Source organism: Onychostoma macrolepis, chromosome 08 (genome assembly GCF_012432095.1).
Source record: "Onychostoma macrolepis isolate SWU-2019 chromosome 08, ASM1243209v1, whole genome shotgun sequence".
Taxonomy (NCBI): domain Eukaryota; kingdom Metazoa; phylum Chordata; class Actinopteri; order Cypriniformes; family Cyprinidae; genus Onychostoma; species Onychostoma macrolepis.
The window spans coordinates 7,450,343-7,469,338 of record NC_081162.1 but is presented as its reverse complement, the minus strand read 5'-3'; the positions used below and the strand labels follow the sequence as shown (position 1 = coordinate 7,469,338).

Below are 18,996 nucleotides of genomic sequence, written 5' to 3'. Positions count from 1 at the left end.
ATGCATATTACAAATCAAAAATTAAGTTTTGATATATTTATGGTAGGAAATTTTACAAAATATCTTCATGGAACATGATCTTTACTTAATATCCTAATGATTTTTGGTATAAAAGAAAAATAGATAATTTTGACCCATTCAATGTATTGTTGGCAATTGCTACACATGTACTTTTGCGACTTATGACTGGTTTTGTGGACCAGGGTCACAGATGTCTTGAATCAATCCCACTGGGATTCGAACCTACAACCTCCCATTAAACAACACCAGCATTGTAAAAGATCATCCATTTCTAAACACATCTTAGCAACTCGTTCATAACTCAAAAAGACAGAGAGGTGTTGAATATTTCAGTGCTGCTGTCTCATAATTGCAGTTATTGTTGTTGTAGCCGTGTAGATTTGATCATTGTTCTGGAATGTCAGTAATAGTTTTCCAGTTTCCCCCATCAGCCGCGCCGCCACGACCCAAATCTCAGGAGAGGCGCGAGTTTCTTGGTTTGTTTAAGTAAAGGTCAGAGAGCAGTGCTAATTTCACCAGCGGCGATGTAGTGTGAAGTCTGACAGGAGCAAATGAGCTGCTTTACTGCCTTCCAAACTCCTTTCTGTTTCTGAAAACAAAAACCATGTTGGGAAACAAAACTGACATCATGGATAATATTACTGTTCGGCTTCTATGCACTTTTTCCAGAATCACGTTTTTGTATTTAAGCTAGAGTTGGAAGTTATCCTAAATATTCAAACATTTAAATGTTTTTTTATTCGTTTTATGAGAGTGCAAGACAGAGATTTAAATTCAAGTAGAATAGTGACTGAGTTGATAAGAATCATTAATCAGTTCAATCTGTGTTTTTTAATTAATCGTTATAAAACTATTGACAGTTGCATGTGGGCAGTCTGGTGACTCAACAAGGTTGAGAAAAGTTTACCTTTATGCAAATGAACTGCAACTACCAATGAGAGCGAATACAGTGGAGGTCATGTGATCTGGCAGTTACTGTAATTGAGGGTCTGCAAGATGAAGTGAATCCTTGCAGTTATCAATTTTCCAATTTTATGTAAGCATCACAACTGTTCTTTTTAAAAAAAATAAAAATATACACTGCTGTTCAAAAGTTTTGGGTTGATAAGATTTTTTTATGATGTTTTTGGAAAGTGTTTCTTGTGCTTACCAGGCTGTATTTATTTGATTAAAATTACAGTTAAAGTGTAATATTATGAAATATTACAATTTAAAATAACTATTTTCTACTGTAATTTAAAAATGTAATTTATTTCTTTGATGACAAAGCTGAATTTTTAGCAGCTATTAAAGCAAAAAAAAACAGTGGGTTTTTTTTTTTGTGCATAAAAAAACAATTATACACTTTATATTTATCTAGTTAAAACAGTGTGGAAAATATGCTCAATTTTTTGAGATAAAAAAAGAAGCAATTCTTTTGTATAAAGTTTCAGAATAAATACGTAAATATATAATGAATATCTTGAATATTGTCAATAATTGTAAAATAGATTTAGATATAATTTTTAACTACATCATTCAGCCTGGTCATGCATTTTTGTTTCAACAGACTTTTTTTCCTCTTCCCTGTTCTATCACTATCAGTCAAAACAAGAATGTGACCTCCCACACACACACACACACACGTCTGGTTTGCTATCCTTGTGGGGACTCTCCATAGGCTTAATGCTTTTTCTACTGTACAGACCGTATATTCTATTGCCCTACACCAACCCTACACCTAAACCTAACCCTTATAGGAAACTTTCTGCATTTTTAGATTTGAAAAAACTTCATTCTGTGATTTATTAGCTTGTTTACCCGTGGGGACATCAATTTAGGTCCCCATGAGTCTGTGTGTATTCAGGTTTAAGTCCCCACCTGAATAGAAAAACAGGTACACACACACACACACACACACACACACACACACATTCTCTTTCTCTTTCCTCCATTATATAATTTGCATAACATCCACTCCAGAATGGATTTATTTGTCATATCTCATTCACACATTGTCTCATATTGTTTGTTAGGATCTGTGCCTAGACCATTCAGTGCAGTGTTTCCCTGCTCAAAACACAGCTTAGATGAGTTCTGCTGTTGTATTTCCCACAGCTTGAAGTCATGGAGTAGTCTATCAGTCGCACACTGTTCTGTAATGGGACACAGATTTGAGGTGTGCATATATTTGAGACATCAGGCTGTGTGTCTGTTTGGTTATCATGTGGTTACACCCCATAGTGGCATCAACTGCTGTTTAAACATATTTAGATGCAAGTGTATGTGTGTGTTTACTCATTTTCTAAACACAGTGCCATTTGAAAGGCTTTGGTGGCCTTCATGTTGCGGGCACAGGATACGGTGATAATGTGAGAACAGCGTTTCTTAAATCAAACTGTCAGCATCTCTGGGTTATTCAGTTAGACTCTGCAGAAACGAACAACTGCAGAAGGTCACAAACTACATTTTTTGTCACCTTGCTCAGATCTGTGTAAATATTTATGACCAGTTTCACTGTCAGGTTTCAATATACACTATTACAAGGAAAATTGTATAATTTTATTCAGCAAGGATGCATTATGTTGAAAAATGACAGTAAAGACATTTAGAATGTTGCAAAAGATTTCCATTTCAAATAAATGCTGTTATTTTGAACTTTCAGTTCATCAAAGAATCCTGGAAAAAAATGTATAATGGTTTCCACAAAAATATTAAGCAGCACAACGTTTTTTCAGCATCAGCAAATCAGCATATTATAATGATCTCTGAGCGATCATGTGTCACTGAAGACTGGCGTAATGATGCTGAAAATTCAGCTTTACATCACATGAATAAATTTCATTTTAAAATGTATGCAAATAGTTATTTAAATTGTAGTATTTCACAAAATTACTGTTTTTACTGCATTTTGATTAAATTAATGCAACTTTAATGAGCAAATTAAAAAAAAAAAATATATATATATATATATTACAGACACATTTTGAATTGTATACACACACACACACACACACACACATATATTAATATATATATATATATATATATATATATAAAATTTTATTTAATCCCTTAACAGATTCGGTCGTCGGGGAGACATATACATCATGTCTTTTCAGTGGGCTTATTTACTGACTCGATGGTGCCCATCCCCTCAAGCTTACAGCACCTGGTATTCCCAGGCGGTCTCCCATCCAAGTACTAACCAGGCCTGACCCTGCTTAGCTTCCGAGATCGGCGCCCAGGGTGGTATGGCCGTAAGCTATATATATATATATATATACTGTATATGCTGCAAGTCAGACTTGAACCTGTGTTTCCCACTTGAGCACCACGGCACAGAAGGAACATTTCTAAAGACTCTCTGCTGTCCTTCAACTAAGAATCAGAAGAAAACCAGACTGAGAACATTTCATAACATATCTGGCTTGAATGTTCTTCCTCAAGATGCATGCAGTTTTGTTTAGAGCGCAAAAAGTTAAATTAAGTTGAATCAATATTTGTGTAATATTGAGCAAGCATAAAACAGTGTTTCCCTTGTTTTTGGCAGTTTAGTGTGTCTGTGTTGTGACTGCTTTTGATCGTGCTGTGAACTAGCGTGTTACCATGGACCTCTGCTTGAGATTTCATTCATTGCTCTTTTCAGACAGACTTTCTATTGTGTCAGACAAAAGGGTCAGCTGTCAACAAGGGGTCAAATCAGTTGACCAGAGGTTATATACCCTTTTGAAGCATTTTGGCCAGTAACGCAAAATGTCTCTCTGTGTCCTCACCAACACAAACACACAGAGTGGGTGTTCGAGGCATTTCCGAAATGTTGACGGCGCCCATGCGCCTCGGGGCATTAGTTTTACTAATGAATCAAATGCAGAGGGTGGTCTCGCCCCCTCACAGAACGTGACATCTCTACAATGAGCCTGAAGTGCTTGTCGTGTTTGCATGAATATGAATGGAGCTACTGTTGTATGAGAAAACATAAGATGAAGAGCTTATATTCATATCGATTAAAGAAAAAAACAATCAAAGTATTAGTAGTTTATGCATGTCAAACTTTTCTGGTAATGTAAAGAGACAGTCCAAAATTCATGTATGCTGTAGAGTAAATGTAAAGTGATTTACAAGCAAATGCACTCAAAGGATGAAACTATTTTCACTTGGGGTCGGTCATGGAGAGGAAAGGTTAAATATAGAGATAATGAAATTACAGACTACAACTTGTACAAAGTGTGTAGTAATTTACCTCATCAAAAGAGTTCATGGATGGCTTTTATGGGTACAAAATGTTCAGTCGCACTTTCTATAATGTAAAGTATGACTTTTTAGTCTGCACAGTTTAGACAGCAGATCACCATAAAAAAAATAATGTATCCTTGTCCTAAGGTTTGTGAAAACCTGCTGGGAAAATCAGTTGACAATTGTGCATTTACAATGGAAGTCTAAACGGCAATATAAGCCCTTTCCTTCTTTTTCTTTCTTTCTTTGTTAGTGACAGAAAATGCAGTTATTATGTTATAAAACATTAAAGAAGTGCTTTTGAACTTTCTCTTCGTCAGTCCAGAATATTAACCAAAATATTAAGCAGCACAACTGTTTTCAACATTGATCATGATAAGACATTTAAAGTTTATTTAAAATTATTTATAAATTATTATGGCAATATACAGCACAGATAAAGCAGTATTGCATTCCTTTTGTCATTACTGAAAGATGAACGTTTTGTTCTAGACAATGATTGATAACTAATCAGATGGAAATATATTCCACATAATTAGTACAGTTTATTATCCAGTTTTAGTGTTTGAGATACCAAGGCTGTATTAGAAGAATTGAATGTACAGTGAGTCACACCATCAAGCAAAGGGTTTCCTCTTCAGGTTGTGCACAGTAATAGAAAGGTACAGTCACATGCTAATTAGGGTAAAACAAGTGTACACTTTTAAAAATAAAGGTTCTTAAAAGGGGGTTTTGCTCTGATGCCATAGAAGAATCATTCTTGGTTCTTCAAAGAACCTTTTAGTGAAAAGTTCTGAAAAAAAACATTTTAAAATATCTGAAACCCCTTTTTCCACTGTAAAGAACCTTTTGTGCAATGCAAAGATTCCATTGATGTTAAAGGTTCTTTATGGAACCATTGATGCCAATAAAGGACCTTTATTTTTTTCAGAAGTAAAGGTTCAGTAGAACCTCAAAGCGATAAAGGATGAGGATTTGTGTGTGTTTGATTTCGCCGGAAGCCAGTAGCTGGATTCTTTGACCTTTGAGACGTTGTTATGACAATGCTCAATATTTATCCTCCACACATTTTACAGTTTCTGCACCAAGCGAGAATAGGGTGGGGCAATTTCTTAGCGGACAGTTGTTATTGGCTCAAGTCTACGAGAAACAGACTGGAATGACAAAGGAATCAAATGTTATTTAACCAAAATGTGAAAATATCACAATATCAATAACAATAGAAAGTGTTTTTATAGATTCTCACATACGCAAATGCATGATGAAGGCTTGCTTTGAACATCTGCTCAAGAAAATGGTCTAAAGTTGCCAATACAGTGTGGCAGTGAGAAATGGTGGAGTTAGGAGAAGAAAAGAGGGTAGTGTGAAGACTGAGACCTTGAGAATGACAATCTGAAGGGCAGAGAGCCTCCGTCACAGTCAGCCATTGACATCTGGCTGGAGCTCTGTTTGCTTAATGACTTTACTGTTAGCACTCCATCGCCAGATCTGTCACGTCTGAAGGTCAGTGTGTTCGATAAATGAAAACAGAAATCTCTTTTTTACAGGAAGCATTCTGGAATAGGTGCTACTGTATGTAAGTGATATTTGTCACTTACGATAGATATTTACGATAGCGTTTTGGTATTATGTTTAATGTTTAAATGTGAGCTGTAGCTTCACACACATCTTTTATTTGCATTTATTTGTTTTTTTATTATAAACTTTTTAATTTATTTTCACACACAACATCATAACATAACATTCATTCAAAACAAACAAAACAAAACAAAACAAAACAAAACAACAGACATGTAATCAATACTTTAAAAGTCCAGTCAAAAAGGAGTGAGAGAGGGAGGGGAAAAAAAAGAAAACAAGTCATTCCTTTATATAATTGTCAGTCCTCTGTCGTGTTTCATGTGTTCCCACCTCTTGTTTCCTTATTTGGTCATGTTCCTGTCCTTGTTCTGTGTGATTATTAGTTTATTCAGTTCAGATGTGTCTAATTATCAGTAATTATCATGTGTATTTAGTTCATGCCTGTTTAGTTAGATTTCGTCTGGTTACGGTCGTTACTCCCCGGTGTTCCTGTCTGTGTGTCAGCCTTGCCTTGTCTTGCCCTGATGTCATCATTAAAGGCTATTATTTTGAGTTATCTCCTCGTCTGCGTGTTCCTTGTTCCTCCCTGCTGTGTGCACCGTGACAATGATCAAGTATGTTAAAGAAAAAACCCTACCAAGCATCAATAGTAGAGGACTTGGCCCCATTAATTCGCGCAGTTGTACATTCATAAGTCACTATTTTCAGGAGGCTATGGATCCAATATGTTTTTCCACACATGTGCGGTGTAAACCAGTTCTGTATTATTGTCTTCTTCACACCTGTAAAACTAGCAAAAACATTCTCTTTTGTATTAAGCTTATACAGAGACCAGAATCATCATTAAGAAGACACAAACTTGGGTTAGCAAAGCAATCAGTTTGTAGTAAGGAGGTTAAAACCATACGCTTTGAGAGCAGAACGTAATTGAAGAAAGACAAAATATGCGGATGCTGATAAAAAAAATTTAGTTCTTAATGTCTAAAATGAACAGAGGCCTTGGTTATCATATATATCACCGCAAGTGTTCACGCCTAAAGAAGACCAAGAGGGTTGGACAAATGGACGATTTCCGCATACAAAATTAAAATTGTGCCATAAAGGTGTACTGTTTCAAAATTTGAAGGGTCCTCCATCAGACGTTCAAACTTTAATAGAATTAGCCACAGCCAGACCAAATTTATAATTATCACCTTTTTTTCCTGTGCCAGTAAATAAAATATCTTTAAGTCTATTTGGTTTAACCTTGTCAGCTTCAATCACTCTCCATGAAACTTTCGATTGAGGATCAATCCAATTATGAAGAGCCTGGAATGACCAATAATACAATTCAAAATTTGGTACAGCCAGTCCTCTTGCTCGTGTAGGATGTGGTATTGTGGTAAGTTTGATTCTGGGGCATTTATCATTCCAGATAAATTGAGAAAGTATGGAGTTGATCTCCTTAAAGTAACCTGGAGGGGGAGAAAGTGGTAGCATAGAGAAAAGAGTTAAACCGAGGTAACAATTTCATCTTAACTGTGGAGATTCTTCCTTGAAGGGAGACTTTAAGATTCTTCCATCTTTGAATGTCATTTTTGACCTTAACTAGAATACTATTAAAATTGTCTCTGGCGATCTTATGGATGTTTTTACATATAGTAATGCCCAAATAGATGAAAGATTCCTTAATAGGGATAAATGAGGGAATAGAAGAGTTAACCTTAACATTGTTAATTGGCATTAAAGCAGATTTGCTCCAATTTATTTTGTATCCTGATAAGCTACTAGAATGATCAGATTCCTTAATTATACTAGATACTGAAACATCAAAGTGGTCTAAATATAGAATAATATCATCAGTATACAATGAAATACTATGATTATGATCATAAATCTTAATCAACACTTCAAATTTCCTGATGGCTTGTGCTAAGGGTTCAAGATATAAGCAAAACAATAAGGGGGAAAGCGGACATCCCTGCCTCGTTCCTCGCTGTAAAGGGAATGGGGGGGGAAATAATATTACCAGTCAAGACTGATGCTTGAAATGTTCACCGAAGCCGAAACATTGCAGAACTGCCCACATATCATTCCACTCTAGCCTGTCAAAGGCCTTTTCTGCATCAAGTGAAAAAACTGCACAAGGGCTCAGATGAGAGTCTGCAAAGTCAAGAATATGAAGTCGACGCATATTACATTGCATTGCGCCTCCTCCTTGATCAAACTATGAATTACCTTCTCCATACGAGAAGCAAAAACTTTAGCATAGCACTATTAAACACAACCATGCGTTGACCAATGTGCTGCACAATAAAAACAATTCAAATAAGACAATACAAAATAATTACTAAAAGAAACGATGCAATAAAATGTACTCATTGATAAAATGCCAAATCAAAAAGGTAGGTTTTCAACATGGATTTAAAACAGATGAAGGTGCAGATCTAATACAGAGGGGCAAAGCATTCCACAATCTAGGGGCAGCAACTGAGAAAGCGTGGTCACCCCTGCATTTCAGCTTCGACTTTGGGATGCATAATAATCTCTGGTTGGATGACCGAAGAGACAAGAGGGGCCGATGTTCAATCAATAGGTCTGATAGATAGGCAGGGGCCAAACCGTTTAATGATTTAAACACTAAGAGAAGATACTCGTTAAAAGCCTTGCAGCTGCATTTTGAACTATCTGCAGATAGGATAGGGCTGGCATTACCATGATGGTAATCACATGACATTTCATGTCAAGTCTTGTCAAGTCAAAATATTTTTCATTTATCTTGCAAATTTGTCTTTGACCCATTCACAGAATGGAAATGACCATTATGTATAAAGTTTTCCATCAAAATAACAGCAAAAAGTCAACATATTCAATGTGAGCGTGCATATAATATCAGTGATTCTGGAGGCAGTGGATATACTGTAGATATCTATAAGATATATTATACATACCTCTATTTTTCTTGATGTGAGAAAGTTACATAAGTTGTGGTGGGATTTACTGCATTCTCATGGCTTTTTTTACAGTTCTTGAAATGTTTGTTTGAGCAGCGCTGCTGAGGCATTGTTAGATGTCTACTTGTACTCACCCATGACCCCGTATAAACCCATGGGAATTCAGATGTTTACTCCCAGGAGATGAAGCCACAGCTGGAGCCCTAAACCACCACTGCACCCTGCAGACATGGGACTGAGTTCAGAATAGACACAATTGAGATGCTCAGCTCTGGTACCCTATTTGGGAAAACAGACAGTGTGAACCCGAGAGCAGTGGTTTGCACAGACCAGAAGTTGAGTTTCTGTTCAAGCTCAGAAGTTTATAGTATTGCAGTGCATTGGTGTTTTAAATGGTAACAATGGGCCTCAAAGGTAAATTCTTTATGAGACATTCTTGTGTGTGTGAAAGAGATAATCCACATAATTATTAGTGAATGAGATTTACTTTTATTTATTTAAACGTAATATTTTTGTTATCAAAGCTGCTGATTTTCTATTGACTGCAGGTTTCAGTGGGATTTGATTGTAAAGAAGAGTCAAAGAGACACATCCTTTGAAACTGCTCCACTTGGATCCTCTGATCCTTTCTCTGGCAAATGATAAAAGCTCGGCCTTGGATAAGGAGCCACGTTTACAGTTTTCTTCTCTCTCTGGCCCTTTGCGATTTCGACTGACTTGCTTTACTGTTAGCCGATTAACTTGATACCTTAAGCATAACGTTATCTGATCAGTTTGCTAGCTTAGTGAATTATTAGCCAATTAGCCTGCTATAGTCCTTGCTGGAAAAAAAACAAAACAATAGAAACCATCACAGAATTTCTATATTTGTTTGGTTATAACGGGAATTGTACTAGTTTTAATGGAAACTGCAATGGTGCCTGTTGGTCTCTACTGGTAATTGGTTGCCTTCTATTTTTGGCTTGTTAAAACCACTAAATCCTAATGGAAAATGTCCCTAAACTACAGGAAACTATTTTTTAGTGGTTAAAAGTTGATACGAGATAATCGGATTTAGAAAGAATTGCTAATGTGATTATTTATTTATTTTTATTTTTTTTACAATATGTGAATTATCAACATTTTGTGATCAGACTTTTTCCTACACAAAAAAGAAGTGTTAAATGGTAAATAAATTTGCTGTTTAAGCATTTAGTATGCTAGCGTGTGCAGTAGATGGCCTCAGCGCTGACAGATAAGGACTGAAAACCATTTTTAAACGAGTAGTGAAATAACAGTACCCGTGTGTTTCAGAAGCGTCATGCTGGTCTTTATGTGCTTCCCTACAGAGTCCTTTTCAAAGGTCCATTCAGCTCTATCACAACAGCTGGCCTGTGTAGAGGTCATCAAAGAGAGATCTTATTGACATATTATGACGGACTAGTAATGTCTGACATTATTTAAAAAAATGGATTAATCTGAAGATGCCCTTGTAAAGAAAAAAAAAGCACACTTTAGCATATTTTACAAGAGTACTTGTTTTAATATATGCAATTAGTTGAACTTGCTTTTTGGACTAACTTAAGTTGAACTAAATGTACCAACAAGCATTTATTGTAAACTAAAATATATGTTAATTTTATTTCTATTGAAACTTATACTGTAAGTCATACATTTAAATATATTTATAATCATAACACACTTAAGTTAAAATTAAAATAACACACAAGTTAAAATTATGATCAAGCACTTTATATATGTTGACAACATGTTTAATTTGAAAAACCCCATTCAAAGGGACAACACTTTTTATTTGACATTATTACAAAGTGTACTTTTTAAAAGTGTACTTAAGAGTGTTATAGTCACGAAAGCATCTCTCTTTAAGTGCACTTGTTTTGAGTGGTTTTAACGTGTTGCTACATTATAAAAAGTGATTTTTTAAAAAAGTTGTAAATAAGAAAAAGTTTATTTGATCATGTAGTACAAGAAAATATTATTTCAATTCTCCTACTCCAAAATTTTACTACTTTTAATTCAGCGTGTCACTTGCCATTTCTTTGTAATTAAAGTGACGTGACATGTGGCCAAGTATGGTAACCCATACTCGGAATTAGTGCTCTGCATTTATCCCATCCTAAGTGCACACACACAGCAGTGAACACACACACGGAGCAGTGGGCAGCCATTTATGCTGCGGCGCCCGGGGAACAGTTGGGGGTTCGGTGCCTCAGTCTGTACCTCAGTTGGGGGTTCGGTACCTCAGTCGTGGTAGTGAGGGTGGAGAAAGTGCTGTACATTCACTCCCCCCACCTACAATTCCTGCCGGTACCAAGACTCGAACCCGCAACCTTTGGGTTACGAGTCCGACTCACTAACCATTAGGCTTACTGGCAAATTCTGAATGAAAATAATTTCTACACCAATTTTTTAGATATAGATAAGAAGATATGGCTCAGGTCTCTATAGCGCAGAGTAAGTAATGTGCTGAACTTCAATACCTAGACTTGGTATTCATTCACATCACTAAACTTACGTATGAGCAATAATAATAGTGATGCTCGTCTGAGCAAACAGCAAGGACTTCGAGAAACCGGCTGGGAGAGAGTGTCAAATGATGTGTGAGTGAGAAAGAGTGAGAGAGGATTGACTGCAGCACAAAGGCCCACTGATGTGTGTCTGTGTAATATACACAGTGTGTGGAGTCTCTGTATGTTTACTGTGGTAAGGGCTTGAACAGTGGCCTGTTTGTCTGTAGCCAACATAATAAGGGCAAGACAGAGAGCAGGCCTCACTTTAAACCATTATAAAACAGGTAGAGGCCACTTTTCCTCCTTAAGTCACCAAATGTCACAGCAGGATTGAAAATCTGCAGGCATTTGCTACAATGGTAGAAATGTGTTTGATTCAATATTAAAATGACTCTTGAAGCACGCAGTAAAGGTACAGCCTCAGCGTGTGTGTTAGAGGCACATGTGTTGATGTTTGTGTGGATACGAGTCTAATGTGATGAATGGCTTCGGCTGCAGGAATGTACTCTAACCTTGATATAAAGTCACTTTAGTATAAATAATGCAATGCAACATGGAGCAGCACTTATTCAGCTCAGAGAGTAAATAAATCAGCAGTTTATGAGTCCTCTGCTTCAGTCATAATTTCAGCATCCTGAAGGAATGATTGAAAATCTCACCTAATTCAATCAGCATGGCTGTTTACTTTGGTGGTTTAATAAATCAAACAAAGATCGCTCCTGGAAACTCTGAGCGGTAGCTATTACAGGTTAGTGGGGCTGCATTCATAGTTTTTGACTGCATTCATGTTCAAGTTCATTCTGGATTTATATTCATAACTTCATAACACAGCTATTTCCCCTTCATGTGCATTTGGACATATTTGGATATTTCTTCAACTACAGCACTTTTAGAGCAGATTTCAACTTTCTACTTTTTGTTGAATAAATTGAAATCGGTTTTGGAAACTTTTCATCATGCCCTCATCATCTGTTTTTGCTAGTTGAATTTCAAAAGTTGAAAATCTGTCATTATATTTATCAAAATATTGCTTACAATTTAAAATAATTACATTCTAAATAATCAGTAAGTAATTATAAACAGTGTCAGTGAAGAGCTTGAGGGAAAATATGGGATGTGCAAAGAAAAGAAAGAAAAATCAAGGAGTACAAATGTGAAAATGCTTTAATTGTGTGTATTGATACATATGTCTGTTTTCTGTAATTTTTGCAGTGCTGGCTCGGCTGGTTTCGGACCTGCAGGCCTTCTTGCTGGTTCTGGACAGTGAGAATCTCAGTTATATTGCTCAGGCCCAGAAAAAATCCATCACAGAGCTGCTATATAAACTACAGGACAACAAGGACGCACCAGGTGACCGCTTGATTATATGAAGTAAATGTGTGATTCTATATATGAATATGCACTACTGTTGAAACGGTAGGGTTGGTGAAATTATTTTTGTTTTTGAAGTTTGCCCACCATTTATCAGATCAAAAATCCAGTAAAAACCATAATACTATAAAATATTATTACAATGTAAAATAACTGTTTTCTATTTTCATATATACTGAAATGTAATTTATTCCTGTGATGCAAAGCTGAATTTTCAACACCATTACTCCAGTCTTCAGTGTCACATGATCATTCAGAAATCATTAAATATACTGATTTGCTACTCAAGAAACAGTTGAGCTGCTTATTATCTTTGTGGAAACTGTGATTCATTTTTTTAGGATTATTTGATGAATAGAACGTTCAAAACAACAGCATTTATTTGAAATAAGAATCCACCATAAATGTAATTACTGTTTCGTTTATTCAATTTAATCTATCAGTTTAAATCAATTTAGTCTTCGTTGAAAAAAAGTGTTTGGTAACACTTTAGTATAGGGACCAATTCTCACTATTAGCTAGTTGCTTATTAGCATGCCTATTAATAACATATTGGCTGTTTATTAGTACTTAAAGCACATATTCTGTATGACTATATTATACATCCCTAAGCCTACCCAATACCTAAACATAACAACTACTTTACTAACTATTAATAAGAAGCAAATTAGGAGTTTTTTATTTGTCACGATCACCAACTGGAGTGCCCATGAGCTCCACCAGTGGGCACTCCATCCCTGACGTTTACCATTCACCCAGGACTCCATTTCCCATAATTCTTTGCCTGGACTCATCTGCACTCATCATCATTGCTAGCACCTGTCTTTGATTACCTCGTTAAGCCCAAAGTATACTTCACTTTGTACACGTATGCAAGGGACAGCATACAGTGACGTGAATTGCGTTATCAGAATAGTACGCGTGTACTGTATGCGCACCACCCGAATTTTTTGCACGCTCAGGTCGCACATGTGCACTGAAGTTATTTTGCAGTAATCAGTTTTTCCACGTGGTGGCAACACTGTCCCGGGCCGTTGTTTCACAGTAGAAAACGAAACTAAAGAGGCTGACAATGACAACAAAACAGCGGAGACTGCAACAACAGATGCTCATGTGCTTGTGAGCGAGAGGGTATGAGACCGCTCAGCTTTGGTTTAAAAGAGTTCAAAAATATTTGTTATCAGTCATGGCTTAATGGGGAAAAATAGAGCAGACACTGAACATGGATGAAGCTTTCTAGAGCGCATGTGTTGACCGCCCACGTTCGCGCACGACTTCAAATGGAGTATACTGTGAAAGGCTACACGTTCAACTGTACGCATACGCTAGCCTACGCGGACCAAAACTAAGTATACTTAGGCCTTTAGTCTCACTATAAGTATGGCACACACACACATTCTCATCGCTGATGATTGCTGCCTGCCCTGACCTTAGCCTGTTTTGTGGATTACTCTTTTGGATTATCTTGGATGTTCTGTTTTGCTGGTTTTTGACCCTGCCCGTCTGACTACGCTGTTTAATAAAAGTTTTGCATTTGGATCCCCACTTCGTCGTCAAGACTTCTTCGTTACATTATTGAGGCAGAAGTCATAGTTAATGGTTTGTTAATAGTGAGAACTGGACCTTAAAAGTGTGACCAAGTGTTTAAAAAGTATTCAAAATACAGTATATAAAAATATATGATATATAAAGTGTATGTATAAAATTATATATAATATCTAAAAGGTAGTGTAAATAAGTCATGTTAAAATGTTTGTTGATTAAAATGATGCATTGCTACTGCACTTGTTTTTTAGTTCCTTTTTAGGCAGCTTGTTTCATTTTTAGGTGGTATTTTACAGTATACTTGTTGATCTTTAAGTGTATTGAAACTCCACCATACAAACAGTGCACTTTTGTTAAACATCCCTTCTGTGCAGTAACGTTGCAGAACAGCTCTGACACAGCTGTCATGTTTTATATGCTTTTTTATAACTGTCGGAGATCCACCTGCGGCAGTAGAGACTGAGCTGAACTGAGAGGGTTTATAGGATACAGAGAGTCAATGCAGGGTCATGGAGAGTTTGAGAGGGACAGATGTTCAATTCAAAGACAGCTACTCTCATATAACCCTTACATATAAAAAAGATCATCTTTACCATCTACATTACTGAAAAGAGTTTTAAATGTAAATGCCTCTGTTATAAATGGCAAACCCTCATCATACCACAGTTTATTGCTTCACTTTGGGTTTTGGGTTCTTTTCTGTGTAAATGAATGATGATTGTATGTGTTTTATGTTTAGCAGAGGATGCGGAGTACATGATTATGAACTGTCCCTCTGGAGGCCCCAGTGATCTCAGGGAAAGCACCACCGCTGAGGCTCATTCGACGGAGGAAGCTCTTTCAGTCACCTCTACTGATCGCCTGCAGCCCGGGGTGAGTCCAGCCCTCCTGCCATCACGACTACATGATATAATAGCAGTTAATGAAAGGTTTATTGACATGTTATGAGCTCTAAATAGAATATTACAGCTTTTAAGTATTTGGCTTGTCAAAGAAGAGAGATTTTTATTTTGTGTGAAAGCCCATTTACATACAAGTGAATATTATTTGAGTTGGTATGGACCTTGTTTACATAATACACATTCCTAGTCTTATCGTGCAGCATTCATCAGTTCGTAGTCAGTTTTTCAAAGAAAAAATGTTTGTCTTTCTAATCTTCCATCAGAATGTAATAACTGTCACATCACGTCACCTGCCCCTCCAATCACGTCACATAGCCCAACATATTTTACTCATTGAATATTTAGTTTTACTCAAAAATACATCGTTACATTTGTGTAGTGGGCTTGGAATGCTGATTTATATTGAATTTTTATCTTAATATTTTATACTATGACATTTCATGTTATTTTATATATCTTTTTTACTTCTAGTGTTATTTTAATATTATTTATATACTATTACAGTATTTATTAATATTTGAATTAGCTTTTATTTTATTTTAAAATTTTCAGTTTTCATTTTTTTGTTTAAGTGTTAGTAATTTTGTGATTTTGTCGTTTTATTTTTATTTTCTATTATATATTTCTATTATATATTTCTCTTCGGCTTTCATTTATTTTTATTTCAGTCTTAGTAAGTCTAGTACTTCAACTATTTCATTTTTAGTTTAAGTTTTAGTAATTTTGTGCTCTTGTCATTTTTTGTTTATTTTCTATTATATATTTCTATTATATGTTTTTATTCAGCTTTCAATTATTTTTATTTCAGTCCTAGTAATTCTAGTACTTCAATTTTGTGCTTTTGTCATTTATATTATTTTCTATTTAGCTTTTATTTTTTTATTTTTTTCAATTTTAATAATTCTAGTACTTCAACTATTTCCGCTTTATTTCAATTAATGTAAACAATTTTACTAGTATTCGTTTTAGTTCAAAATAATAACACTGTTTAATTTTTAATTGGATTTTATGTGAAGTTTTGGTCACAATTTGAAGTATCCTTGGAACGCAGCTATTTGTTACATGCTTTTCTTTGATCTTATTTTGAAGGATGCACCAAGCACATCTTTCGTATTCTCCAGTTACCCACAATACATACATTTAAATTCACAAAAAAAATTGTGAATAAAGTGAATTGAAACTGAGCTCATCTGATTTTATTACTCAGTGCAAGAAAAAATAACAGAAATGAAAGCATTATGTTTTTTGTGTTGTAAATTAATCACATACTTAACTGTCCTTAATGTAAATCAGACCACATTCACTTTATTGCAGAAAACTGTATTGCTTAAATAGAAAATCAGTTTATATAAAGATTTTTAATATAAAGCATTTTTCCTAAAATTATTTTAATAATATTTTCATGTCATGACCACAGGGGTGGAAACATTTAGCCATGAGGGCCTACTAGATTGTCTCATTCTAGCGTTTAATGCCGAGGAGTTTAACCTGCTACTATACCATTTAATATAACACTTATGGACCAATCAGCATCCAGGGCTGGATATATTTATTTATAATACAAAATCTCTGTTAATGTAGTTTCATCGTAACTCTAAACTCTCGCGTACAGGCAGGCCAGATCTGAACAGAGGCCTTGATGAATGAAAGAGTTATTGTTCAGCTGCGGAAGTGTTATTAGTAGTATAAGTCATATGCTTGTGTCTTTTATCAGCCTGAGGAAGCTATAGTTAACAGATACTTTTCTATGTATATGTAGCTTTGCAAAACACCAGTGTGGCATATGCCAGCATTGTGTGAATGGACACCTGCTGCTATTCTCCGGCATTAAAAGCTGTTTTATGTGCATGTGGGTGTTTGAATCACAGCGGAGAATTCCAGAAATGCATTATAATGAAATTCAGCCCAGTAACAGTGCAAACAACACTGTGTCAAGGTCTTAGTGGATGAATGGGTCGTGTGACGACAACAAGATATCAAAAATAACATTCCAGTGGTTCCCCCTTGAGTGATTCATGGTGAAAAAACATTTTCTTCAAGGACACGACCTATGTTTTTATTTGTGTAAGACTAGGGGATTGTGTTGTGTGACAACCTTGCTTTGTGAGCAAGATTGCACTAATATGTATTAGTTTCATCTAAGCAATATTTTAGGGGTTTTATTTTGTAGTTCTGTACAAAGGGTCTATAAATTGACACACACCAAGTGCCAAATGTGATGGGTTGTGGTTAGTAAATAAAATACCAGTTTACGATTAACTTTATCAGGAATTGCAGCGTAATACATGGTTTAAAAAAGAAAGAACACAGACTTTAGTTAATTAGTATTTGTGTCGTGACTGGTATCTTCTAACAACTTTTACCTGCACTCTGTATGGTGCACTGTGTAATTTTTTGTATGTACATGACATATACGTCCAAAATGCATTACACAAACACAAACATAAACATACATATTTGTATGGGCTAGATACATATGTTAATATAAGAAATATTGTTCTAATAGGTATCATATATGTTTTTACTTCATATGACAATATATTTATAATATGTAAGTTTAATATATATTTCACATTTGCGAATGGGCCATGCCCATGAAGCGACTCGCTAAAATAAATAAATCAGCATTTATTAGACTACTGATATGATTGGAATCTTCATCTCATGTGAGTATACAATATTTTAAACCGGTTTTAAAAGTATCATTTGTTTTCTAGTTAAAAAAAAAAAAAAAACTTTAAATGAGGAAAATATTATTATAATAATAATAATAATAATTAATAATATTCTATAAGCAAAAAGCAGCCTAATAATCACATTGTCTAAAATAAATAAATAAGTACATAAATAAATAAATAAATAACAGGAAATGTTAAACTACTGTTGAAGTAGTTTATGATTTTTTTATGTTTTTGGAAAAAGTCTCTTCTGCTCACCAGGGCTACATTAATTTGAATATGCTTTAAAGTGTCATTTATTCAAAGCTGAATTTCCAGCATCATTACTCCAGTCTTCAGTGTCACATGATCCTTCAGAAAACATTCTAAAATGCTGACTTGCTGCTGATCAATGTTGAAAACATTTTTGTGGAAACTTTATTTTATATTTCCATTTATTTATTTATTTATTACTTTTCGGTTCAATTAACAATTTCATGCATCCAATTTCATCCATCTTTCAAAAACAAAATTTTTAAAACTAGTAGTGTAGTTTCATAGAAATATTTATAGTGGGTCAGTTTTTCTTGATTCACCTACCATGTAGCAAAAATGTTTTTACCCTGGCTCATATACACTCTAAAGATCTCTAATGAGTCTACTGTGAAGTATTTTTAGGGGCTGGTAAAATTAATGGTGCCTGGAACTAAATGGTAATGCTTTCCCGGGCCCAATAAGTACCGGGACATTCCCAACTACTGACTGTGATGTGCCTCTATATGTTTGACATTTGTGAGGGATGTAGATGTATAATGAATACCCTAAAGACATCATGCACCGTGATGTGTACTTCAGAGTACACTAGTGTTTGATGGTGTTATAATGTATACTCTGAGCCACACTACAGTGTGTACTTGCGCTGTGATATGTATTTTAAGAGACACTAGCTCTATGGCCATAATAACAGGGCAGATGGGCCGGCTGCACACTAGCGGTTACGAGGCCCAGAGCGCTGGGTTGGAGCAGGGCTTGTGTTGTGGCCACCTGATGAGCATCTCCCAGCTTCAGCGCAGCCTCACTGCGGTCCTGCCCCCTCGTCTCACCCAAGGGTTGAGCAGGGCATGGGGTCAGAGGTCAAATCCTGCCTCATAACCAAGGTTTTTCAAGTGGGCAGCCACTTATAAACAACAGGGACGGGAAGGACTGAATGGGAAGAGCAGGGCAGGAGGACGAAACGCTATGGAAACACACTTGTAAGAAG

At 35.6% G+C, this 18,996-nt stretch overlaps 1 protein-coding gene and 1 pseudogene across 2 annotated transcripts in view; one reads left to right on the top strand and one right to left on the bottom strand.

Annotated features, from left to right (window-relative positions):
* Positions 1-18,996, top strand: part of si:dkey-220o5.5 (actin filament-associated protein 1-like 2) — a 42,374-nt gene that overhangs the window by 838 nt on the left and 22,540 nt on the right. The window contains exons 2-3 of one of the 2 annotated variants that reach the window (XM_058783718.1): positions 12,473-12,610; positions 14,919-15,049. In XM_058783718.1, the coding sequence (XP_058639701.1) occupies positions 12,473-12,610; positions 14,919-15,049 (269 nt within the window). Of the gene's footprint in view, positions 1-12,472; positions 12,611-14,915; positions 15,050-18,996 lie in introns of both variants that reach the window. The other variant, XM_058783717.1, reaches the window with a different exon arrangement.
* LOC131546390 (5S ribosomal RNA) lies at positions 3,161-3,266 on the bottom strand (annotated as a pseudogene).